Here is a 26,307-nt window from a genome sequence, read left to right on the forward strand (position 1 = left end):
CAATGACGATATAAAACCGTCAAATAGTGCCGGCCCGTGGTTCGTGTGGTGTTGACTCGCCATAGAGAGAAAGCTTACCGCAAAGGAGCGCTTTCGCTTCCCCGGCTAAACAAGAAGGAGTAAACACCGACCGTTCTCACTGTGGAGGATCAGTCGAACGAGCCTAGCTCTCCTCCACACTTAATCGCCAAGGAGAAGGAAGCAAGGTGGACAAAGGTTCCCCCTAGGAAGTGCACTGCGGTGACTTCCGAGATCGCTTGCTGCGAGCAAATCAATCCGGCGATAGTTTGTCGCTAGGGAGGTTCCAACAAAGTAGCCAAGCTCACCTCCCTAGTTAAACGCCAAGGACCGCTGCAGGAGCAGCCAACGACAAATAGGGAGAACTCGGCCGTTGCTGTCCCGGCCGGTCGGAAAAAATCGTCGCCTTTCCGCTGTCGTCAGCAGCAGACTATAAGGAACGACCCGCAGAGGAGAGTTTCGGGAGAATAAACTGTGTTTACTTTTTTGTTGTGTTACGAAAATCCGAAAGTGTTGGTAGAAGCACCTAGGCCGCCCTGAAAAGAAGGGTCCGCCGGGCAAACAAGAACCCGAGTAGTGGGCAAACCCCTACTTACATTTACTTACAACTCGCAGTTGGTGATGGGGAAAACGGTATTTTACAGTTTAGTTTACACGTACAGCAGAGCGGTGCGAGTAGTATTTTTTGATTGTTTGCTATGTTGGTATTTTACAATATGCGTAATAAAAAACAAAATTAAACCAAGTTACTGTCGGTTAATTGGGTCTCGTTGACGCAGTTTACCGTTGCGCGTTGAAATTCTTGTTCACGTAACTTGAGGGTCAGTCCGTGAACAGAATTGGTTCTATCTCTGGAGCCGAATACTAACCAGAGCTAACCAGAATTCCGGATGGACTTATTGTTATAGTACATTCGCAAAATCTTAGACTAGCATTACTGGGAATAACAAAGAATACGCGAAAACCATTTCTTCAGAAGGCATGGCAGGAAGCAGACTATCATGCTCAGAGAAGAATTCTGCGTGTAATACACGGTGGCAAAGTAGAAAAATGCGCATATGCTTGAACCAGCAGCAGTATCAAGTAGACAAACATGCGGACTTCGGAAGGTTGATAAAACACGGTTGACTACAGTAAGCTGGGCACGGAGTGCGAATGCCGGAAGAGACCAGCTAAAGTTATGCTCAGCAGCTAAATTGAAAGAGCTTGTCGAATTTGGGGCAGACCCTGCGCTCGCAGACTGTGTGTAATCGAGTAAAATGGCGAGTGGTGGGCATTTTTTCATGATTTAAAAAATCATCACGGTCATACCTTGCAGTGCTGCTATTGCGCAGCATACTTCCCTCGAAAGAAGCGATACTTCGGACGACATCATATGATATCCAGCGATGTATATCAAACCTATCCCAAGCGGATCATTAATAATGTAGCAGCCGACTGAGGCGACACATGTGGACAAACAAATATTTCGCTTACGATGACAATGGACTGGGGCAATTTAACATGCTGCCACAGCATGAATAGTGGTCGAAATGGCAAAGTTTCCCCCAACAGGAAAAAAATCCTGTACATTTCAATGAAATTGGTTCTCGATTTAGCAGAATGCAACAAGGGGAACGCTATGGTGATTATGGATTGGTACAAACTATCTGCAGTAGGACGAATGGGTTTTTCAAACGAATGTGCCTTCGTTGAATCCTACTCGTATTTGAATGGGTCGGCAGACTTTTTGGGATCGGAAGAGTGTGTCTTAGAGGTATAATGTGAAATGCAACTATTTTAAAACAAAACAATTATCTCATAAGTAATAGAAAACTTAAATATTTTTTATTCAAATTCGAGTTTTTCCTTTGTAAAATTATTTATCAATAGCTGAAAAATATCATCTCTGCGTTTCATATTTTTTTTAATTCGTTATCTTCATCACTGCAAAGTTTGTTTTAAACCAAAAACGGCATGCGCATATAAGTTTGTTGATATTCGCTAATAGTTTAGCTTCTTATGCTCATAAAATTTTCTCTATATATCTAATCATTGAAGCTCTTGAAGATCTGCGACATTTCCTTCGGGAACAATGGTCAACTTGTCATTACTACTCACTAGCTAATCCCCATTAGTTATGTTATTTGAGTTATTCGTAGCAAACTTAATGATCTGTAATATTACGGTGCGTTTGTTAAACCTGTCCATGCTGCAGGTATTATTTATTATACGACCATTTGCAACACATATTTTGGGAGTAGTGAGAACGTTAAAATGTCCGTCAAGTCAAACAGTTCATTTAATATCAGACAAAACGACAAACAGAACTGGGTCTCTTCAAAGTACAAACAAGAACAGATAATTTATCGAAGAAACAAGCACAAGGTACAATTTTCAAAAGATGCAAGTTAGTACGAAATAAGTAGGATCAAAACTCGAACTCAACACAACAAGCATCTCATTCAGGTGTTGCTAGGTAAAAGATTAAGGATATAATATGCGACGTGTTCAAAAACATGCATCCGCTATGCGAGTCTGTGGCGAATGAGGTCCTTAAGCTCTACGAAATACGTTAAATACTACAGGTTCATCTATCTCGGTCTCGAAATATACGAGCAATGTGTTGTGTTCTTTCTCTCTGTTCGCTACAAGAGCAACCATTTGTAACATGAGGGAAGCGCTCCCTTCGTTTCCCAACGCGATTTGCGCCTTTCAATCGTCGAAGTCAATATCTGAATCATCCGAGTCGTACCCACCGCGAATGGCTTTTTTCGAGTTGTAGGCGGAAGACTTCTTCTTTTTCTTATCGTCCGGAGGTGTCAGCAGGTCACCCTAAAAATTAAGCATATTTGGAACACTTGAAAAAAATAGATTTTTAACTCGGCTGCTGCTCACGCTGTATTCAATCGCCCCGGACTGTGCAATTCGCCACTCGAGCATCTCTGTGCTGAAATCGTCACAGTTCCCCAGATCGGTGAACCCGACGATGTAGTCCTTTGTTTTGCTGTCCTTAATCAGTGCTATGCTAGGGATCACCTTAATCCTCAGTCGTTGCGTCAGGAAGGGACACTTTTCTGCGTTCACTTTGCAGAATTTGGCCTCCATGTGCTTGGAGGCGAGTATTTTCAGGTGCATATCGACGATCCGGCAGCGTGGTGTCGAGTCACGGTAGAAGTGGCACACGATGTTAGCGGATTTTTTGCTTACCTCGAAGAACTCCTTTTCGTCTGCCAGTTCGGTGTACTCACCGTGACCCTGTGCCAAACATTGACTCTTTAACAAGCGAACAGGTAATTTGAGGAAGAATTTACTCACGTTATTTTTCCACTCCTGCCGCTGTGTCGCCTGTTTCTTCATTTCCCGAATCCGTTGCTCGCGTAGTTTTTCGAGATCCTCCCCTCCAAGACTATCGAGACGGGCCAGCTCACCGTCGAGCTGTTTCTCCAGCTGGACTGCTGCCGTTATGAGGGAATTCTGCAGCACTTGCTCCATAACTGATGTCGATATTGGCTAGCGCTCTCACAAGCTGAAAGCAGTAAATATTATCTTTATTGGACTTGACGCAAAATAAAATTGCCTTTAACAAGAATCAAAAACTACCCAACATCTTTCTAACCTGAACCTTTTTAAAATTTATATGAGCCGTAAGTTCACTTTTAGAGGAGCGTTGACAACGTAATTGTAAAAATCGGCCAAATTATTCCTCCTTGACCTGACAGAGTGCAAAATAAAAGTACAAATTACTTGGGCTTTCTGACTCCTTTATCATAACCACGCGGCATGAATTTCAACTTCAATTTGTGAGGGTTTCATAAAAATAATTAGATCAACCTGTTTCCCTCCAACACAACTCCTTTTACCATCGTTTGATAAATTTTTCAGTAGAAGCAACAAGCAAACACTTCGAGCACTAGAATACGCACACAGAACACACGCATAGTAGGCGTGCCCCCAATATTACCCCGATCAACTACCCACCCCCTGCATGCAATGTGATATTCGTAAGGAGCACTTGCGTTTGTCACCCGCTGTCGGAAGGAAAAAAGCTATCCGCAAGCGAAGAAAACACATGACTAATGTTTTCAACGTTTTTCCCACAAATAACACTCCTTCCAGTAAAATTTTACCGTAATCCGCTAAAATGAATTCTAAATCATAGAAAAATGATAGGATGTACTTACCAATTTGTCGAATTAATTGAAATTTCAACAATTTTCCGGCTCCCGTTAGTTTTTCTGCCGCAAATCGAATCACTCCAACCAAGGCAACTCCTTCGTGTGTGTCGCGTCTGATGAATGCACTCGGAACTACAGAGCGACAGAAAGAGACAAAGCTACTGGAATACCTTCTTTTCGAATTGCGTGGGGGATCACAAACGTCAAAACATTTTTTCGCGACGCATTTTTCTGACGTTTACATCAGGGCTATTTTCCACGTCTGTGTTATTCCTGTTATTCAGCAATTTATTATCCGTGCTTTTCCAAAGGAGACGCGACGATTATTTTTCGTCGCAGCAAGATTCGTAGCGCTATTCGGCGCACGATTCGCCGCAATGTATTTCTTACGGGATGAATGACACTTCAATAAAAGGGGGTGCAATGTTTTATAAAAACCATCATGTAGTAAATAAAACATACGAAAACCTGAAACTTTATAAGAACAGTTTTCAGTCAGTTTTATTGACCAATTCAGTTAAAGTAAATAATTAGCACACATTAAACTTAAGTAATACATATTTTGCGACGTTTTGAGCATTTATTATCAAATGCGCCAATTAAATTCGTCGCATCAATATGATTGAATGGCTCGTTTCCAATGAAACGTACAATAAAGGTCACGGAAAAATAAAACAACCCACAGAATAAGTTACCCGAATAGAAATGTACACTAACAAAACCATGGTTTTCACTGCGACAGTACAGTAATTTTACAATAATTTACAGTAAGTTTTAGTGTTATGCTACAATACAAAAACAATAAACTTTAAGTAAATTTCAATGTAAAATAGACTTTTACAGTGAAAAAGGGGGGTGGTTATGTATCTTAACATTAAAAAAATCAATTTTTCTCCATACATTGTTTGCTCGAAAACAGTAAAATTGAATGTGAATGCACTGTATCAGTTTTTTGCTGAACAGCAAAATTTATTGTTACATGAAATTTTATTGTAAATCTACTGTGAGAACTTGGCATCGAACAATATTGAAACAGTAATAACTATAATATTTATTGTGTTATGATTGTTTGTAGGGCAAATGCTATTGTAAAATTCTATCCGGGTTCTTTTGACTTAAATTTAAGTAGTTTTGAGTTTTGCGTCACTTTCGCACTTATTAGTGTTGTCATAAACAAAGAGAAAGATTCAACTTAGTCCGGGTCTTCCATGGAATAAGGTACTTTTGAATTGTTTGAAGTTTACTCAAAATTAGGTAGATTCAACTTAAATTTAAGTATATTTAACTCAAGGTTGAGTATAAAAAACTTTTCAATGAGTTGTGATTTTTGCCGTGGTTAAAGGGAAACTACCTTCAACCCGGTTTACCTAATTTTACCTTATTCCACGATACCCCGAGATTGAATCCGAAGAGCTCAACTTTTGGTAGTATTTCGTATCCGTGCACCAAGTCTCTTGAGATATCTGACGTCTAAAATACGCACAGATCTTGATTTTTATACTACCGCCCACCCCTTAAGCCCAGAAGCGGTTTGTTTTCCTCCCATTTCGCGGTGTAAACGATTTGTTTTCCTCCCAATTCAAACGTCAAAACGGTACAATACCAACGTAATTGGATAAGTCACTACTACAGACACTTTATATAACAGACTAGCAAAGAGAAAAACAGGAAAACTAGCAACCATGGATGTAAACTGGCATCACGGAAGCTCCCATAAGCTTTGCATGGGCTGTAATTCCCCTCTCGAAACCTTCATGCTCGTTTGGCTGCACTTTTTGACAGTCCGTTTGGCTGCAATTTTTTACACTTCGCTAGTCTGTGTATAAAGTGTCTGTAGTCACTACGATAAATATGTTCTCATTTATTCGCGATTTAAAGCAACATGACACGGAAGTGTAATGATGATGTTTTTATTTTCATCTGTCAAAACACAAGAGTTTTAAATTTCATAAATTCAATAAAAATTATAATCAAATGTTATTTCTTCTAATGAAGAAAATATGTTTCCTACCTCTGAAAAATATCTTGATGGTAAATTTCTTGATACATCACTAAGAATTCGTTCTTCAGTTTATACTAAAATGAAATTTAGAGATTGAAATCTCGATAAAAAAACACGATAGAGCCCTCTAAGAACGGTTGGTTTCAAAATCGTCCAATGAAGGACGTTCGTTGGACCAATTTGGACAACATCCAAATAAGCGATCAACAAACGTCCATCGTTGGACTCGTGTTGAACGATTATGAAATAAATTTTTGGACGTCTCAGTGGGAGGGCAAAAATCACTGGATTAAACAGTGCTGAAAGTCGACTGATATAGTCACTGATATATCCAATTTCTAGGTAAACCTTTTTCCGTATCTAAAACAACCAACCTAACCTCAACAATACAAAAAAAAATCAGTATGTTAATAATTCGAAATAAAATATCCCGTTCGACTGAATGTTTTGGTGTCAAACGAAAGAACGAGTGCTTTCTATCACCTGTAATTCAACTTTTTGGGAAGCTATGTAATGATTATCTTGAAATTAAAATAGAACAACCATCCTATATCATCAATGCAAGAAAATGCTTTCGTCATCATTTGACTGGTACCAATAATGAAATCTAGTTAGCGCGTCGAACGGGTAAGTTTCTCGTTTGAGAGCCAATTTATGCTGGTTTTACATATTGAGTGAAATAGCAATTTTTATTGACGTAAATGCAAAATAATTGCTTTATCTAATATAAAACCCCATATAAACCTTGAACGCAATGCGCAAACCCGGGGAGCAATCAGCCGCTCCCAAATTTGGGAATTTGGGACCATAAATGGAACTCAAAAAGTACTGTGCTGAAAAATGACATTTTCTAAGTTCACGCAAACAAGCTCTCTTAACTGACAGAAAAGTGAGACTAAACAGTTTTATGCAATGTTCGATGCAAGCAAAATTTATTCAAGAATGAACACTACTCATGCACTTTTTATGAACACTATCGTTTCGACGAGTTTTAATTCGAGCCAGTAATCGAAGGCCTGCGATTGCACTCACACAAAAAACCCGCATCAGTAAGCCGGTCAGAATTCCGATTGGCTTCTGCCGTACAATTAGAATCGGTTGCTATCGGCCTCGGTATTTTAACAGAAGTGAACTGAAATTCCGGCTGACTTTACTGAACAGTTGTTGAATAAAAACATAGAATAGTACTGTGTGCTTGGGTTTAGTTCATAAAGGTCACTCACTGTCACTCCCCGCCCACTGAGACGTCCAAAAAAATGTTTCAAAATCGTTCAACACGGGTCCAACGATCGACGTTTGTTGAACGGTTAAGCCGAATTTACACCTATCCGATCCGTTTCAGTGCCGGTTCAGTTCCGTGCACGGACGCCAATATTCTTTCATACAAATCAAATGCAAGCGTTCACACTTGTCCGGCGCGGCGCCGTCCCGGACAAGTGTGAATGCTTGCATTTGAAGTGTATGAAAGAATATTGGCGTCCGTGCACGGAACTGAACCGGCACTGAAACGGATCGGATAGGTGTAAATTCTGCTTTATTTGGACGTTGTCCGAATTGGTCCACGAACGTCCTTCATTGGACGATTTTGAAACCAACCGTTCTTAGAGGGCGGTCAAACCATTCGGAATCCTGAATGTCCCCTCTAAGAACGGTTGGTTTCAAAATCGTCCAATGAAGGACATCCGTTGGACCAACCTTGGGACAGCGTCCAAATACCCGTCAAAAGAGTCCACTGTTGGACCCGTGTAACGATTTTACAACAATCTTTTGGGCTTCTCACTCAATAGGTGGAGTCAATATTGGAATCCATATCCAGCTCTAAAGCGGCCCTTATACATTAAATTTTTTTTGTCAAACAGTATTGACGATATTGCTTCAATACGTCAATCCCATTTGAAATGCACATCGTCAATACTTCAATTACACGTATTATAGTATTGGCAAAAATATTGAACGTGTAAAGGCCTCTTAAGACAACCCAGTTAAGCTCAGCCGGGAAATCAACCGGAATGCTGGCTGGTTCTAATTCATATTCCGGCTCCAGTGACACAACCGATTCTAGTTAGAATCGGTTGTGTCACTGGAGCCGGAATGCGAATTAGAGCCAATCAGAATTCCGGCTGAACCTACCTGGGCAAGAGCTGCACGGTTAAATAAAACAACCTGTAGAATAAGTTCCTTTAACTTACTTTTGAGTTGTGCGTCGCTTTCGCACTTATTAGTGTTGTCAAAAACAAAACGAGAGATTCGACTCAGTCGAGGTCTTTCGTGGAGGAAGGTACTTTTGAGTTGTTTGGGGTATACTCAAAATTAGGTAAATTCAACTTAAATTTGAGTATAAAAAACCTATCAATGAGTTGTAATTTTTGCCGTGGTTAAATGGAAACTACCTTCAACACGGTTTACCTAATTTTAAGTTCCCCCACGATACCGCGAGATTGAGTCAAAGGAACTCAATTTTAGGTAGTTTTTCGTTTCCGTGTGGAACATTCTGACGTAAAATTTGAACAAAAATGCCCCCTCCCTATTAAATATAGTAGATACAGATATGGCGAAGATGGCACTTTGGTATTCGTAAGATGAATCTTATGGCAATTTCGTTTTTGACAGTGCACTACACCGGTGTAGTCGGTGCTACACTCATTCAAACTTGGGTGTAATCAGTCTATCTCTTTCTTTGCACTACACCGGTGTAGCACCAAGAAAAAACGAAAACGCCATTACATGAGTGGTGTGAGTGATCACAGAATAAAGCGCGATTCAGACGATACATCAGCTTCCGTGAACGTCAACGGAACGTCACCGTTCCGTCAGAAAAAGTTACATGCAGTTAAATGGAGGCATTCACACACAACATCAACGGCACGGAACGTTTTGACGTACGGCACGTGTGAATGGACGCAAAAGAAACGTATTTAACTTATTCTGACGGAACGGTGACGTTCCGTTGACGTTGACGGAAGCTGATGTATCGTCTGAGTCGTCCTTAAATCGACTTTCGTCATACCGGTCATTCCGCTCGCATTGAATCGTGTGAACGCTATGACGTCGATCCGTTGTGCCTCTGGATTGTTTACATATTTTTGGTTGCCAACACTAGCAAACCGTGTTCTGCCACACCTATATATACCTCATTGCTCCCTATTATCATGTCTTGTCACACTGAGACGTCCAAAAAATTGTTTCAAAATCGTTCAACACGGGTCCAACGATGGACGTTCGTTGAACGGTTATTTGGACGTTGTCCAAATTGGTCCAACGAACGTCCTTCATCCCGGTCAAACCATTCGGAATCCTGAATGGAGTCAGTATGGATACCAACTCAAATGCAACAACCGATTCTGAGTCGGAAGCGGTTTTTGCGTTTGATTTGGAATCCATACTGACTCCATTCAGTATTCCGAACCGGTTCCGGAATGTGTTTAACTGGGATTGGACGATTTTGAAACCAACCGTTCTTAGAGGGGTCTTAGCGACAGCTCAAATACAAAAACGTATCTCGGAACCCATTGAGTCGGAATCGGTTGTAGCATTCTGAAATGGGTTAGACTAGACGGTGGTCATTTGAGCCGGAATTACTGTAGAAGTTAACAACAAATTCGAACCCCTTTCCAGATGGATTTTATTGGGCTACATCCGAGTGAAACGTGCCGGATGCGAAACGACACAAATCTCGAGGTGTACAGTAGCCTTTAACCGAAGACTGCATAGGCATGCTTCTAGTTTGTATGGGGAAAGTAAAGAGATATCAGTCTTCTTAATATGTAGTCTTTGCTTTAACGCTACTGTCCATCTCGTAAATCTGTGCAGTTCTAAAATTTGGGCTAGTATTTTATGTCGGATTGAAAACACAGAAAATTTTTCGCCATGCTATTATCTTCAAATTGTCGAAATATTTTTTTTTTTACTTTTAAAAATACCGTAGTTTGTTTTTTGATAGTTTCTCCAGATTTGATAGCATACTTTTTCATCCTGAACCAATCATACTACTGAAGGACATTAAAAATTGTTTATTTTTCATTTTTATTGCAATTTTTCGTTTTACAATTTTTAATTAATATTTTCTTTGTTGATTTTTTTTGTGGCTGAGCAACACATTTTCATTTATATTAGATAGGATTATCATATGTAATTTTAGTTGCGCTCACTAATTTGTTCTGATGATTATGTATATCGGGTATTTTATGTCATTTAAGTTCTCTCACTACACTTAAGAAACGACTCTAAAAGGTTATCTTTACCATGTCGTAATTTATTTTATTTCTCCTAAAAATTGCATCCTTATCAAGGATTAAAATTTTCCAATTCACTCATCGATTCTACTTACAACTGGGAAGTAGGTCAAGTAAGTGTACAATCCGAATTCGGATGCAAGTCCTATTTTATAAAACAAAATAATCGTAAATGATGATGATTTTCCAGCAGGAAAATACAGTGTTTAATGAGACGAACTAAAAATCGTGGTTTATTTGTATTATTTGTATGAAAGAACACTCGGCCGCATTCTTTCGGCTTAGGGACACTTTTAAAAGTGGGATTTCACCTACTACTTCGCAGGTGCATAGCTTTCATCCAGGCAAGGGTGCCCAATAAAAATGGGAAATAAAAAAAACAAGACAAATTAGAGACAGCAAAAAATGGAAATTACGTCGGAAATGGGAGACGCATGAGGGTAGACAAATTTTACATGACAACACAAAACTGTCTCTGCTTATCGGTAACATCTTTGACCACCACCGTTTCGCTGCCATCTTCGGAACCAGTTCCATCTGTTGCATTTTCGGGAAGCTCAATCGTTTCGGCCTTATTTGCCAACTGTTCTCCATCGCCGATCTTTTCGTCCACTTCCACTATCTTTTCCTCGCTCACGCCGCTTTCCACTTCCATTTTAGCCGACGATTCCCCGGAAATGTTGGCAGTGGTGGTGGTAGCTTCAGCCGTTACAACCCCACCGGAGAGTTCTTCATCATCCAAGCTACGCTTGGCGACCGGAGTGCTAGCGTGCAATCTAACCCGCGAAAGTCGATTTTTGAGCAGTGTTACCGGACTGGCGACAATTCCGAGCAATCCGCTAAAGTCCAACCGGCCCCGTTTGGGACTGTCGACGATTTCCTGCACATCGAGTGCATCCGAGGTAGATTCCGGTGTCATCGCTTTACGTTTACGGGAAGATCCCGGTGCCGGCGTACGCAGACTGTCGTTGTGAATTTCGGACCCGATGGTGACATTCATGCTGGAAGTAGAATCATTGAGCTCGGTTGATTTGCGATATGAAAACTGGATGTCTGAGATGGGACGAGTGGAGCGTCTACCGGAAATGGTACGCAATGGCCGATTGAAGTCGGTAGCCGGTGAAGCTTCATTCGACTCGGGGGCACTGGTTTGACCCTCGCTCACGGTGCTCAGATTGACGACGGTGCTGGCGTTGCTTGTGATCTCGTGCACACGGTACGGACTGATGCGAGCTCGTGTCAGTGGTCCTGTTGCGTATTTCAGCAGCTTGGATTTGCCGCCGGTGCGCGGTGGCATTGGAGAATCCTCGTACTCGGATGGTTCAACGACCAGCGATTCCATCTCTTCCCCATCGGCGGTGAAACCTTTGAGAGTTTTTTCTGCGATCAGTGAATTTTCCACCGAGGGTTTTTCCTTCTTTTTTTGCTCCGGAGTGACCGGGGGAGACTCTGTTGATTTTTTATCGGTGTCTTCCGCTGTTTTGATCTGTTCTGCAGGAACCGATTCGGTTGGTTGCTTTTGAGGAGTCGTATTAGGGCTTGCTTTAGGACTCTGCTTGACTTTCTTTTCCTTCTCATCTTCCTTTTTGGTGGGCTCCGAAGCTGGCTTCACCGGAGTAGTTACAGCGACGGTTTCTTCAGCTTTCCCGTTAGTCTCCTTTTCGCTGTGATCGCCGTTAGTGCTTCCATTGGTTGCCGTTACTTTTTCGACCTTTTCCTGTTCTGCTACCTTCGCACTGGCGCTCAGTTTCGTAACGGACACAACTAAGCTTGTTGATTTATCCTTTCCGGTGGTGGTCGGTGATTCCTTTGCACTTGCCGCTTCCCCAGCCGGCTTTTCAGTGCCAGTCGCTTTCAGCGACAGCTTAGAGGATGTCGTAGTGGTCGGTGAGCCAAAGTTCTGGTAAAGTTGGGGCGTGCGTCGCCCGGACGGCGGTTGCTGGTTCGATTGCACCTGCAAGGACATTGCCGATGAGGTTGGTGATGATTGTGGGATTCACGCACGCGATTAGCAGAGATTGATTCGGGTCGTTGGTGGTGCTGCAAAGAAAAACAAAAACAACGGTTAAGAAGGTCTTTTGCTAATCTTAAAGGAATTTTCCTAATACGCAATGGATAAGATTTATTAATAAAAATTAAGCTAGGAAGCAGCACGTAAATGGCACGCACTTTCCGTTTCCGCCCTTTTAACTGGTAGGGAAAGTGTTATCTGAAACGCACAACAATGCAAAACAAGCCACACAACTGCAAAGGGCTGTGCTAAAAATAAGGCGGAAGCAAAGAAACACGTGACTTTCATTTACTCTCTAAATGTAAAGTAGAGCATATAGAAGAATGCCAATCAATACATGTTTAAAGTTTGCTACTGAACCAATTCCACTATTCAAAGTTGCTGCCATACTTGATCGACACAGACAAAGCAGGGATGGGTGTGTTTTTATGCTGTAAAAATCATCATTAGTTTGCCTTCTTCACAGTTCTTTGTTTGAAATCAACTCACATTGCAGACAGGAACAATCCAACATGGGATCGTTTCGCGATTTTTGTTTTTTTTTTTTTTTTTGGTAGCTCGACTTTGGCGCGTTTCGTACCACCTACCTGTATTCGCGTGTGTGCGTTTTTTAGTTTTGCCTAAGCTTCCATTTGTGTTGGAAGTAAAACAAAGTTAGAAATGTTACAACAAACCTAAATTAGCCGGTTTGACTAGCCAAATGGGAAGCCGGCACAAACTCGAAAGCATAAAAGTTAATTTGCCCAAAGGAGGAGGAATGCTAATCCCACACACGCGAACAGTTAGCACTACTACCAATTGGGTAGGAGCTGATCAGTGTTCAGACTGATAGCAGTACAAGAGTCGCTCTGATCTGGTTTGTTGATTGATGAAGGGGGGAGTGTACTGAACGCAGTGCCTATTTCAAGCCGGTGGTGGACAAAGTTCTCTAAGTACTACTCTCACACATATCGTAGGGAGAGAATCATTGAAGAATTGAAAAAGAAACGATGCTCTGGTCGTGGAAGAGTTCTTATTTTTAAATCGTTTGAGTGTTTGCCATTGTGATAAAGCACGCATTTCATATTAGACTGGCAGTTGTGTTGTCTGCTTTTCTGTATCTCGAGAATGATGAAGCAATTTATTCAATTGCCTCGTCTTGCGAAGAAATAAAACACTATTCGCGGTCCATCGAGCAGCAAAACATCTCGCATGTAAATGATACTTTCGTGGCAGAACGACGGCCACGGTGCAATAGTATTGAAGGGCACTCTACTGATCTATCACTGTCAATGCAAATCTGACTGTTTTTTTTTTATATTTGCTACTCCGTCAATTTAATTCAGAAGATATCGTAGTTTTTATCAATAATCAAATTTTCTTAAACCCCCACTGTATTGCAGATGTTCGTATTTATATACGCCAACAGGCCTCTTGGTCCCAAGGCGGGTTCTTCATACAAGTGGCAATTGCCCCAATGGTAGTTGCTTAGATTAGTTACAATTAAGAATTTACAAAAATGTATTTTTACTGGTATTGCTCATCAAGTGGAAAACAAATGTTGTGGCAATGAAAACTTGCTGGAGTCCGGTAACAGTGCTGTGGCGAGTCGTTGTTGGTTCTCGTGAAGCACCAGGAGAGAGTTATTACATAGTGCTCGAATACGGGCTTGAAGATCCAGGCGTTCCACTCGGGTGGACGGTAAGTCCAAAACGAATATGACTCGATAGCAGTCCCTTCAAATGCTTAGTGTATCGAGGTGTATGAACTGGCCTAGTACGGTTTCCAAACAGCAGAACAATATTCTATCGTTGAGCGGTCCAAAGCGCAATAGAGCGGTTTAAGATAGTATATACGCCTCCAAAGTTTTGTTTGCTGTTCGGTAGATAAACCCTAGCTGTCTTGATGTCCTCAATATATGAAGTATGTGGTTTGAATGTTAGTGCCGAATTAAAGATGACTCCAAGATCCTCGACGTGAAAGTGTCTTGGAATGCTCCAGTCGGACAAACGGTAGTTGAACTGGATCGGATGACGTTTCCGCGCAAACGTGACGATTGAACATTTGCTCGGGTTTGGAAACATTCTGTCCAGATCACACCACGTACTGAAGCCGGCCAGTTCACTTCGGCATCGGTTGAATCCCGCATGTGTCGAAAAACTGTCAGGTCGTCGGTGAGAGAGGCGGAGTCCTTAAAGTTCGATATTGACGTTATTGAAATAGAGGAGCAATATTACTGGGCCGAGGTGGCTTCCTTACGGGATGCCGGATGTGGCGAGATTGTGCAGATAATCCTTAATGCTGATTTGGGTATTGTAATTCATCGAGATAGGAACGGAAATCAGCGAAGAAGTTGTCTGTGAATACCGAGTTTATCTAGCTTGGCTATTGCGATATCATAGTTATATCTTTGACAAGAACAAAAAAACTCCATGTGCATTATCATTTGGTGAATCAATCCGACTAGCATTTTTTTAACAAAACGAAATGGGGGTAGAATTAAATGGACATAAATGTTTCTGTGGTATTAGTTTTCAATTTCATCGACATTTTATGTATACAGGCTGCTCAAACTTAGATCACTAGTGTCCAGTCCCTTCGTCTTACTCGATTGTACAAAACCAGCCCGATTTAGACGACCTCTTCCATGTTCTCTGCTGAACCTATCATTAACTGGTCTCTCTTACGGTATTCGAGCTTACTATAGTCTACCGTCCTTCAGATGTTGGCATGTTCTTGTACAACTGTGCCACAGAGTATTGAGTGTTGTATTTTCATCTAGTTCAACGCTTATGCCTCGTAGCCGTACAAGGCTATGGAAGTTTAGTTGATTACGAAGACCGTAAAAAGTCCGGTTCGTAGAAACTTTCTCACAACACGTCTGACATTGTTATAAGATGTTACTTTTGTTCCTGGCTATGTGAACTCGTACCGTTCACCATTCATTCGATGTCGTTTGCGAAGCCTAAAATGATACGGGATCTCGGGATAATGGTTACGTTCATTTGCATACTATATAGGCACATCGTCCCGTTTTTATCCAACTAACTTCCCAAACGAGTCGACTATTTTTCCGTACAATCTGTCGCTTGATTTTGACTCATTCAACGTCACAGAAATTATGAGTTTTGTCTGGTTGCAATGTTCCAGCACTATCTACCACAGTTCGTTTCGTTTCATTGACTCGTACGCTGCCTTGAAATCCACACACAGATGGTGTGTTGTTTTTCCGACATTTATCCAGTATTTATAGCAGAGTAAAACATCTGGTCCGGTTGATGGTGCTTCTCGTAACCTGCTTAGGAATTTGCCTAAGGGCGCAATCAATAAATAAAACACGGGAGAGTAGCTTATAGTCGGTATCGAGGTTCACTCGATAAGTTATTATATTGGAGTGTGCTATTCATCTTGCAAATTTCACCATGTTGAAGGTAGTTTTTCACCACCCAGATCATTCCAATCACTCCATAGCTTGCTCAGTACAGTCGGTCACTTTCGGCTTTTGGATGTTCCATTAAATCTCATTACTATCGTGAATCAAAAGAATTTAGGAAATTTCATGAGCTGCATCTTGACATCGAGGACAACATTCTCGAGAATGGAAATGACAGAGTTCGCTATCGATATTCTGCGCTGAAAATAAAATGATCTTTTTAAATACTGATAAAAACAGCTGTTCGCAAATATTGCAAATCAGTTTGGTTGCATATTAACTCAAAATATGCATCCCTCTTATGCTTTAATTTGGATTGTTCACAGCCAGCCCGATTTAGAGCTGCATAGCTAGGCTAGGTACTGGAGCTGCATAGCTAGGCTCTCGAAAAGGATCCCCGCCAGACTCACACACTACAATTGCAGACGAGACAGGCAATTGCGCCCACTAAAAACACTGCCAGCTGCAGCGGGCGGTAATGCTGAATGTAATATTCATTGTAGGATTCAGGTATGTGCGGGCGTAGGGACTAGTGGTGCGTGGTAAAAATAGTAAACGCCCCGGCGTTTTACCTGAAATCAGTGGCGCGGCGCACACCTCTTCGCGATCGCGTGTATCATCGCGAAAGGCTCGAGCATTTGAAAGTTAACGTATTCGATCGCGTGTGCGTTTGTATGCCGCGTGTGCTAACGTGTATGTAACTTCGCGTGTATGAATTCTATTTTATAACCGTGTGCCTTTCGCATATTCGCGTGTGTTCTTGGATGATCGCGAGCGAACCATGCACGGTTCAGATGCTAGAAGAAAGTGAGATCTTCCATATCACTAGAGATCCCGGTCATGTAGCCATGGAACGTGTTGTCTAGCGGATATGAGCTTTATTTTTTTATTGGCCCAACTGGATGTATGGATCCAAGTTGCTAGGACGGAGGGTGATTTCCGAACGTGACCGATTCATGATCGCGCGCGTTTGCGGGTTCGCGTTTGTAACTTCGTAAGTACTAAAACGTTCACATTGTTACAGGAGTGTTATCAAATTTGCGCGATAGCGGGCGGAGGTGTGCGTAGATGATCGCGAAGGGCGTAAGCCTTCGTATGTTAACGTGTTTGTCACGTGTGCTCGCGTGTATAAATTCGATTTTGTAACCCTGTGGTCATTTACATATTCGCATGTGCTCTAGGATGGCCACGCAGACTGTCATTCTGATATTTAGTTTTCGGTGCACGGATCACATTCTGACAGGGAGTGAGTTACCCCATATCACTAGAGTTCCCGGTCATGTCGCCATGGAACGTGTTGTCTAGTGGATATGGGAGTTATCTTTTCCTTATTTTTCAATTTTATTTTTTTTGTTTCTTTTTTATTAATTGACTAGACGAGGATAGATATCTCCGGACGTGCCCAATTCATGATCGCGCGAGCGCGGGATATTGTAGGTTGACACTTGAGATCGCGTTTGTAAGTTTAGGAGTACTGTGACGTTCACCTTATCGCCGGGGTGTTATCATGTTTGCGAGATCGTGGGCGTAGGTTGCTTGGATAATCGCCTAAGGGCTAAACGTTTGTATGCTGACGTGACTTTAACAAATTTGCGTATGCTCTTGAATGGTTGCGCGAACCGTGAGTCTTATATTAAATTTCCGGTGTACGTACAGTTCAGATTCTAGCAGAGAGTAGGTGTCCTTATATCGCTAGAGTTCCCGGTCATGTCGCCATGAGACGTGTTGTCTAATAGGTATGATCGTATTTTCCTAATTGGTCCAGCTGAAGGCATGGACCTAGGCTTCGAGGATGGAGGATAAACTTCTGGACGTGACCGATTCGTGATAGCGCGCGCGAGGGCATGTTTGTAGGTTCCCGTTTGAGACCGCGTTTGAGAATGTATGGGTGTTAAGACGTTCACTATCACCGAAGTGTAATCATGTTTGCGAGATCGCGGGCGTAGGTGCACATGGGTAGTCGCAAAGAGCTCAAGCGTTTGTATGTTAACGTGGTTTTCACGTGTATGTGACTTCGCGTATATACTCTCGATTATGTGACCGTGGTACCATTAACATATTTGCATGTGGTCCAGAACCACCGCGCGAGCCGTGAATCTGATACTAAATTGCAGTATGCGGTTCAGATGCTAGAAGGGAGTGAACTTTCTCGTATCAACTGTAGTTCCCGATCATGTCGCCATGGGACGTGTTATCTGGTGGATATGAGCGTCATCTTTGACTGACCCAGCTGAAGGCGGGTGTAGAATGGCATTATAAGACTTGAAAAGAATAGACAAAAGACATTTTAGATGAGAGATTTAACAGATTAGACAGTTACAAGGTACAGCTGAAGTTATGATCATCACATGACAAATATACATTAGTACTTAAAACACTACTAATACTTGAATAGCCAACCACCACACATAGCACATCCTTTCTCAATTATCTATTTGTTATTGGTTGTGAGTTGGTAACGAGAGGAAAAGTATGGAACAGAAAAAACGCTCACAGCCCTCCCGGTTTCCTCGATACATCTCTATCGAGGCGTATTGTAATCAACATCTTGAAGCAGGCTTCTTATATAAATCAAATCCTGAGTAGTCATAATGGTTGGTGGATTACTAACATGTGAACTAATGAACCTGTAGTAGTAGAACTTGGTGCAAATGGAAACTAAAACTAAAAGGAGCGAAGGTCCTTATATTTAGATAACTCTATTGAATCTATTATGGCTTGATGGTATTTACAATACCGTCAATCCCATCAACCTGCGAGAGTGCTGTTCTAGTCAATATACATATTAATTACATTATGGACCAAGCAAATCCTCATTTTTTATTATCGTTATGCTGAGTAACTAGACGAGTGAAGGTATTTTAGGGTTTCACGAAGAGAATATCTGCCCATAAAGGACATAAGAAACATTTATCCATTATTCCCCATAAAGTTTGCTCGAACTGAATGTGTGCCTGGTTCGACTCAAACAGACCACACCGACTCGAAAGGGCTATTATCATTTCTGAGAGCTGATGTGCTTGGTCGAGTTAAACAATCATAAGAGCAAGTCCTGAATAATTAACTATCTCTGAGCTGCCAGCCCTGCTCTTTTTTCCTGAACTAGCCTCAGTCATACCGAAGGTCAAAAGAGTCGACAACTAGCAGGATCCACATGACCCCCATCCAAGTGAATTGATCAACTTGCAAGTAGGAGTACATATCTACCAAACACCCAAGAACACTTCCGAACCAATGAGAATGGACCATGCCAGTCGAAGGCCATAGGCCCAGCGCTAGCTCGTACAGTTCCTGAAATTGGATGTTTGTTAGTGCTACTTGCAGATTTCATTTCAATGCTATAAGTGTCTCATTTCCTCTTTTTAAATTCGCTTACCGCTGCTAATCTCTTCCAGCATTTCGAAGCCATCGGTCAACTGTCTCATAGAACAGATCTCTTTCATCGAATCCGCAATTTCCGTCGGAATTCGTATATGAGACGCTCAAGAAGTTCTACAAGCTCGAAAATCAACTATCTGAAGGGAAAATGACAATATATATTATTTAATAAATATATTAGTAAATATATATTATTTAATAATACAATATATATTATTTAATAAATAATTGACCCCCATTGACACCAGTTTGACCTTACCAAGCCGTAACGCGGGTGGCGGCGTGAAAACTGCCGAATAGAGGTTGAGAACACATTGAAGCAACATCTGATGTTGCTCCAAATTTTGTGTGATATCCAGGACTGACTTGGACAGTTCCATTGAGCCTAGTTTGCATACCTTACATAACTGTACTCACTGTTCTCCATTCACCCACGAAAATCCACAGAAAATGGGATAAATTTCAAATTACTGTGCAATTATACTGAATGAGAAGAATTTGTGATAATTAAACCATGGTCCATTTAAATTAATTTAAATAGACTTCATCTCCATCTTCATCTTGTTTAAGAACTCGATACTCAACCTTCGGCGCAGAACTGCACCAGAACTTATGAATTTTTGTTCGTGTTGCACTCGTAAAAATTTAAAAATCGGACCGATATTGCCAAAGAAAGCTGAACGCCACCTGTCATAGCTACAATCTAGAGAAGAGTGAACTTGCGTTTGCACAAACTGTACAGACCAGCTCCTTCAATTGACCACTGAAGCCAGACAACAAAGTAAGTAAAATGATACAATATTTGCATAAAATCAGTCTTGGCGTGATTTTTAAGAAAGAAAAAGATTGTGTTGGATAAACTAGTAAAACAAAATCTGTGATTTAACGTAGTTCATTCAGGCTGCGAAATAATTGATACTGCAATTATTTTGTTCATTAAATTTAGTAAAACCACCAATGATCAACTTCATTACTGCATACCAAACCATCTCTGCCTCCAACTATCTATATCCAACAGACGATCGGCCGGCCACTCGCTTCAGTGATTGGCACGGACACATCGCATTCGGAATTTCTCAGTATAGCTCTATAATGTGTCCCTGCTGTTCGTGGATTATTCGTCTCCCAAGGCCTAAACTATTTTTAAACTCGACCACCACGACAGGTCCGCGACTATTGCAAACTAAATGGTCGTAATTTATTTTTTTGCATCTTACTTACCGAAGACGACAATCGGCAGAAGAAAACATAGATATAACGCGGTAACAGAAAAGGGCAAAAGAGAAATCGCTCTAATGATCAGCGGGAATGGCAAGGCTAGACGAAAGTAACTGCAGAATAGAGTCAAGTCTAACGACTATGAGGCACTATGTGAAATTACTCAGTAAGTTTGTTCCCTGATTTTCCGGAGCATAACATACCTATCCTGATTATTTCTACATTTTTATGGAAATCAAGGAAGGTAGAAACAGCAGGAAACCGATTGATATGCAGCCGGCGCTCCGCCATACGTTTACTCATCAAACACGTCCCAAGTGGCAATTGACCGACCGAGGTGATAAATGGCGGTAAACAGTTATGGTTAGATGCATGCCCAATTACATATTCTGGCAGCCTGTGGCGAGTAAACAAAACATTACGCTTTGAACCCGCATTTTTTTGGTTCGCTTGATGTTTGCTTTTTATAGTGAGAGAAATTACCGAGTTCGGATGGGGTATCAAAAGAGAAAATGAAAGGGGACTCTTGGAGACAATCATTTTTGGAGCCAGTTCTGTTTGAAAGATGAGCGGGAAATAAACTGAAACTCACACATGCAATTCGAATCGCTCAATTGAATAAAAACTGTGACGGGCGGCAAACATACACTTGGCTATACAGAGTGTCATTCATAAATTCAAAGAATATGAATTTTGATATTCGAGAAGAAAATCTCTTGTTGTCTGGTCCCCGGGTTCAAGTCGCAGCAATTAGGTTTCATATTTCACGAGATACTAGAGCTTTGGAAATAATATAGCCGTTTTCTACAAAGATTTACAGGTAGCATTCGAAGCCCTTATTATAGAGAATAACAAACATGAAATTATTATACTAAATAAAATCGCAGAAGCAAAACAAAGGCAGTTGAAATGCCACGGATAGCAACTCCAACAAAATAGGGTATCGTCTGTCGCTCTACCTGGGACTGACTGGCACACGGCACAATAATTATGGAACAGTTTCAGTTGACTGATTCACTGCTGCCAGCAATGGCACTCCCAAAAAATGAAATTGGCTAACATTGCCAACGGAAGGTTTTGGAACGGCTGACTGCTTCAATAGATTTGCATCAGCAAACTTGAAAGCGAATGTAAATTTTATTGGCAATCGAAACATGCATAATTGGCCCACCCACTGGGGCTTTAATTTTAATGAATTAGAACTCAAATTAATTAAATGCATTTCGAGATGTGGTTCAAACATTCGTCGAATAGAATTCAGCAATTCCGAAAAATAACTCGACATCGATTTTCTTTTCACTGCGCATCTACATATCGTAGGGATACTCGATCCATCCTCCGTTGAAGCAAGTGGCAAATTGACTTACATATCAAGGCAGCAAGCAGTATCATATGAAAACAGGTTCTTCACGCAGTTTCTTGTATTTCTACGTCTCACAACAGACCTGTTTGATTGCACATGCACTCGTGCTAGGTTTCCGAACCGCCGTCGTTTCATATTTCCAACCTGCAGAATTGTTGTTCATTACATTAGTAGCTTAGTTTATCGTTTGTCCGCTCTTGCTTGCACTCGTGGCCACAGATTACAGTTAGGCTCGCGCCAAAAATGATACATTCGAATCTGCAACATTTCCATTTCCGATACGCAGCTAAAGCGGTTCGACTGCATTTTTTCGTTTTCTCTCGCACAGGGGATGCTAGTTTTGTCTAGGTGTCACGATATCATCTCTCGCATAACATGCCACGGCTTAGCACAACAAAACCGTTGAATTATATCATTTTATTACAAACAGGCAACTTTCTTTCTTTCTTCGCTATACTGCTCTCGAAGAGGCCTCAGCTTCTGCATTAAGTAGTGTGATTTTCCCGGACCACTACTGTTTATTATGCTGCTGACGCAGCAGGTTGTTCGTTATGTTTACATACTTTTTTTTGTTGCCGCACGCGATTTGAAAGTTTAAAAGCTCCAAAGTACTGTGCCTCACTCGCTCCGTTGCTTTCTTTTGTGGCCTTACTACTTGCCGTACATCTTGACATTTCAATTTATATAACATTTTGAGATCTAATTGGTGTTATGCTCCGCAGTATTCACCCTGACAGAGAACCGTAAATAACTGATAACAAACACGTAGGCCAAGAACCGGTACTATACATCTTCCATGGTGTCCCAATGCATTAGACTCTTCCTTTTAGTTCATACCAAAGAAACGACGATCGGATTAATTAGCCTTGAGCAAAACACATCCGCGCGGACTCCATCGAACGTGATGAGAGCTCTTGAATGAGAAAATGGTGTTTCCACTTTGCGCTCTAATGACTAGATGAGCGGCAGGTGATTGAACTTTTGCGCGCACACATACATAATTGTTCCGTCTGAAAACGTGACGAATTTGGACATCATCAAATAATTTTTCATCGAGACACGATTCCTCGTTAGCCCTTCATTCCCCATTTTTAAATGCCATTTTCCATGTTCATTGGCTAGTCCCTCGACATCCTTTCTTCTTTTTGAAACGTTACGAGTTGCCCAGGCAACACAGGCGAAGTTATTTCTCTTCCTTTCCGCCGGTTATGACGGCTGGGGCTGTCTAGAATCCAAAATATTCACAACTATATTCGCGTTTCTTCTGAACGTTTCATATTTTTTAAAAATCCATCCATTTTCCACTACCTGTTTGTTCTATCGTTATTTTTCTTTTCCTTCGCCGGTTCCCCGTTCCGTAGTTTCAACATTATTGGTATTTTTATTCCACTACATGTATGCCGCGGACGCCATTTTCGAACGAAGTGTGCTATCCTTTTTCCGCTCCCGTTGAAATCCCGACCGCTAACACCGTGTGTGCCCATCACTGAAAGAACCCTTCCCAACATAACTATACTGTATGAAGATTGGTCAAATTTTATGTTGCTAAAAATAAAATCAGTGGCTAGCGCGCTTTTCCCACCATTTACAATTCCACTACCAAAATCTGCCCGTTTGTCGCAAACCTCAATTCATTACCTTCTACTGCGTTTTTTTCCGTTACAGCCCAGGCCGACTCGTTCCGGGTAATCCAATAGAAAATGCTTCAACTAGCACTCAATGCTTCGCTAACTTATTCCAACTTGTTCCACGATAACTTATCGTCAGTTTGTTCACCGAAAAATCACCAAAGGTTTCGAATTTCACCGTTTTTTTACGATTTTTCAAAACACCGCACCTCTTCTCAAACGACACACTATGCGGTGATGGCGTGACAAGAGCAGGAAAAAGCAAAGAAAAATACAAAACAACTTCACTCAACACTCCGAGATACCGCGTTCGAACAAAATCACAGAACCGAAATGACCGACGCTCATGTTACAACTGAATCTCGGAGAAAGCTTTTCGTTGCCCGCATGCCTGCCGTGCTGACTGACTGTGCCTGAACCGGTTATACGGGAGAGCGATGAGATTGAGTGGAGGCACTCACCGTCGTTATGATCGCATGTTTACAGCAGCGGTACCCGACTTTGTATGTCGAAGCAATATATGTGGCAAAGTGGGAGCCAGGGTTTCGTGTGAAAATATCGAATAATCTTGATCGAAGTGGAACTCGCTCACAAGACCGAATAAAGTTAAGAATTGAATCCCAAGCAGAACCATTTGTATATCTTTCATGAAAAGAAAAATAAAAACGGTAAGTTTCACATTGTTGTACTAAAATTGCACATTATTTCTTAAGAAACAGCTTAATACAACATGCCTTTCTTTCTTTGCAGAACTGTTAAAAAATCGGCTGAAAAATGACAGCCTAGGCACAAAGAGCAGACATCCATGATCGACCAAATATGTTAAAACATTTTGTGTAAACTTTTGAATTAATATACGTTAAAACACTAGCGCCGCCACACCAGCTTATCCCTACTACCCGTCAAGCATATTCCGGAACCGGTTCGAAATCCTGAATGTATTCAGTATGGAATCTGGCTCAAAGGAAATAACCGATTCCGACGTATGGGTTGATACGTTTGAGCTGGAATCCATACTGAATCCACTCATAAGTTCGAACCGGTTCCTCAATGATTCGACTGGGTAGAGGTCACAGAAAAATCTGTGCATCCTACTTCCTCCAACGAAAAACGAAATAGGGTGAGTCCAAATTTAACCAAAAATAATAAAATATTCCCCAAAGTCGACTAAAGTTCATCCCATTAATTTTGAGTAAAAAAAAAATCATTCCCTCTCCCTTGTTTTCCGGCAGTGAAATAAGGACAGCAAATTTGAATTATCTACTGGTACGTAATGGATTTTAAGTGTGTATAACCGCTGTCAAATTAATCGAACTCAGCCACTAAAACATAACGACAGCAACGCACCTGATGGAGATATCTTTCGGAAACGTTAGGGATTTTTATACAAATTGAATGCTGAAGATGAACGTCTGTTCTCTGTGGCGTAGGTAATATTTTAGTGCCAACCCAGCAAATGAAAAGGCGGCTAGGCGGGTTAAACTAGATGCTGGCAATCGGTAAGCTATTGAAACCTTGTTCTAGGCCAGCGGTTCCCAACCTTTTTCGTCTCGCGAAACCTTCGTAATCACCCAGGATTATTGGGGACCCCCACGGCTTAACATCCATTTGAGGAACTATGCAAATATTATTTTCAGTCTGTTACAATGAAGGTCTTTCCGAGAAAAAAATCTTCACGAAACCCTGGTCACTACTTCACGGCTCCAGTTGAGAGTCGTTGTTCTAGGTTCTTCCCGCCATAACATGCCTCTCTCTCTAAGAGCGAAACAATTAAAAAAAACTTTTTTAATCATTCTCAAATCAGGGCAATAACATTTCCAACTCATAAGGCTTGAACTATTTCATAAGTTGTCTTAGTAGATCGACAACAGTTTCAATTGACATTTGGGATTGCAAACACTAGTGGATTGCAAAAGTACCAGATCATGACCCAGTAAATCCAATCGGAAAATGAGCAGGAATTCTGACTGGTTCTAGTTAGTATTGAGGGTAAAGTGACACAATCGATTCTAATCAGAAACGGTTGTGGCACTGGAGCCGGATACTAATTATAGTCAGCCAGAATTCCGGCTGAACTGCACTGGGAATGTGTGTGGGTGATGATATTTCCCGGTTAAAAATTTGTTGGATGAATATAAATATGATTTTTTATTGAATATTACAATCAGAAAAAAATCAGAGGTTGAAATATAATATGATTGTACTATAGTACTATTTGCATGGACGAATGCATAAAAAAGCTGTGAATTTTTTTTCCAAATTTAAGGTTTCTGTTAAAATTTCTTCGTGATAAATAGGAGACCATTCATATTCAAGTTATTTTTGTTTTGTAGTTGTTTGATATTGGTTGCGGTTTTATATGATACATTGCGAATATTTAGTTTCAAAGCACTGTATCTTGGGATCGAATCTGGTCGTGCGCTGTTTTTCTTTTCTGGTGCAGATAACTATGAGTATTTATATTTTATAAAAAATTTGAGCTGATCTTAATGACATTTTGTACTGTTTTTCTGAAAAATGAATCATTTTAGAACAAATCGCCGAAATTATTGTATGTAAGTCGCTTCCCCAATAAACATCTTATGATTCAAGATCCTAACAAGCTGTTCAGGGTATCATCCAATATGTGGAATCGTTGGACTGTATAAGTTAAAGTTCGTGTATATTTTTTTATTAGGGTTGTTCTATAAAATTAGTGTGAAAACAAGCACAATGTGCCATATTGAGAAAAAAATTACGCTTTGTAATACACAATTATTATTAATTAAAAAAAAGTAGTTTACAAAACTTGACGGCATGTAGTTTTTTTTTAAAATAAAAAATATTTATTCCAGTTTTCAAGGATCCTGCTGTTGATGAACGCTGAATACCTTCATCGAAAATCTGCG

General features: G+C 41.0%; 2 protein-coding genes across 3 annotated transcripts; both read right to left on the minus strand.

Moving 5' to 3' along the window:
- Positions 1-1,819: 1,819 nt before the first annotated feature.
- On the minus strand, positions 1,820-4,336 carry LOC131676692 (thioredoxin domain-containing protein 9). The gene is made up of 4 exons (XM_058955945.1): positions 4,182-4,336; positions 3,316-3,526; positions 2,896-3,255; positions 1,820-2,832 (listed from the first exon to the last, which is right to left on the minus strand). Exons 2-4 carry the CDS (start codon positions 3,490-3,492, stop codon positions 2,713-2,715), a joined length of 657 nt encoding a protein of 218 aa, XP_058811928.1. The 5' UTR covers positions 3,493-3,526; positions 4,182-4,336; the 3' UTR covers positions 1,820-2,712.
- Positions 4,337-10,172: 5,836 nt separating this feature from the next.
- On the minus strand, positions 10,173-23,769 carry LOC131676684 (mucin-2-like). 2 transcript variants are annotated; one of them, XM_058955932.1, is made up of 2 exons: positions 23,430-23,769; positions 10,173-12,449 (listed from the first exon to the last, which is right to left on the minus strand). In XM_058955932.1, the coding sequence occupies exon 2, from the start codon at positions 12,373-12,375 to the stop codon at positions 10,861-10,863; it is 1,515 nt and encodes a 504-aa protein (XP_058811915.1). In that variant the 5' UTR covers positions 12,376-12,449; positions 23,430-23,769; the 3' UTR covers positions 10,173-10,860. The 2 variants fall into 2 exon arrangements, with proteins under 2 accessions (XP_058811915.1, XP_058811916.1); XM_058955933.1 differs by lacking the exon at positions 23,430-23,769 and adding an exon at positions 13,008-13,028.
- Positions 23,770-26,307: the final 2,538 nt, after the last annotated feature.

Source organism: Topomyia yanbarensis, chromosome 1, assembly GCF_030247195.1.
Source record: "Topomyia yanbarensis strain Yona2022 chromosome 1, ASM3024719v1, whole genome shotgun sequence".
Classification (NCBI taxonomy): domain Eukaryota; kingdom Metazoa; phylum Arthropoda; class Insecta; order Diptera; family Culicidae; genus Topomyia; species Topomyia yanbarensis.

Bases quoted from the DNA above. Each gene is read 5' to 3' on its own strand.
- LOC131676684 (XM_058955932.1), bottom strand. From the start codon at position 12,375: ATGTCCTTGCAGGTGCAATCGAACCAGCAACCGCCGTCCGGGCGACGC.
- LOC131676692 (XM_058955945.1), bottom strand. From the start codon at position 3,492: ATGGAGCAAGTGCTGCAGAATTCCCTCATAACGGCAGCAGTCCAGCTG. The intron at 3,256-3,315 runs GTGAGTAAATTC...TGTTTGGCACAG, and splicing joins GGCAGGAGTGGAAAAATAAC to GGTCACGGTGAGTACACCGA. The intron at 2,833-2,895 runs GTGAGCAGCAGC...CTTAATTTTTAG, and splicing joins CCGGGGCGATTGAATACAGC to GGTGACCTGCTGACACCTCC.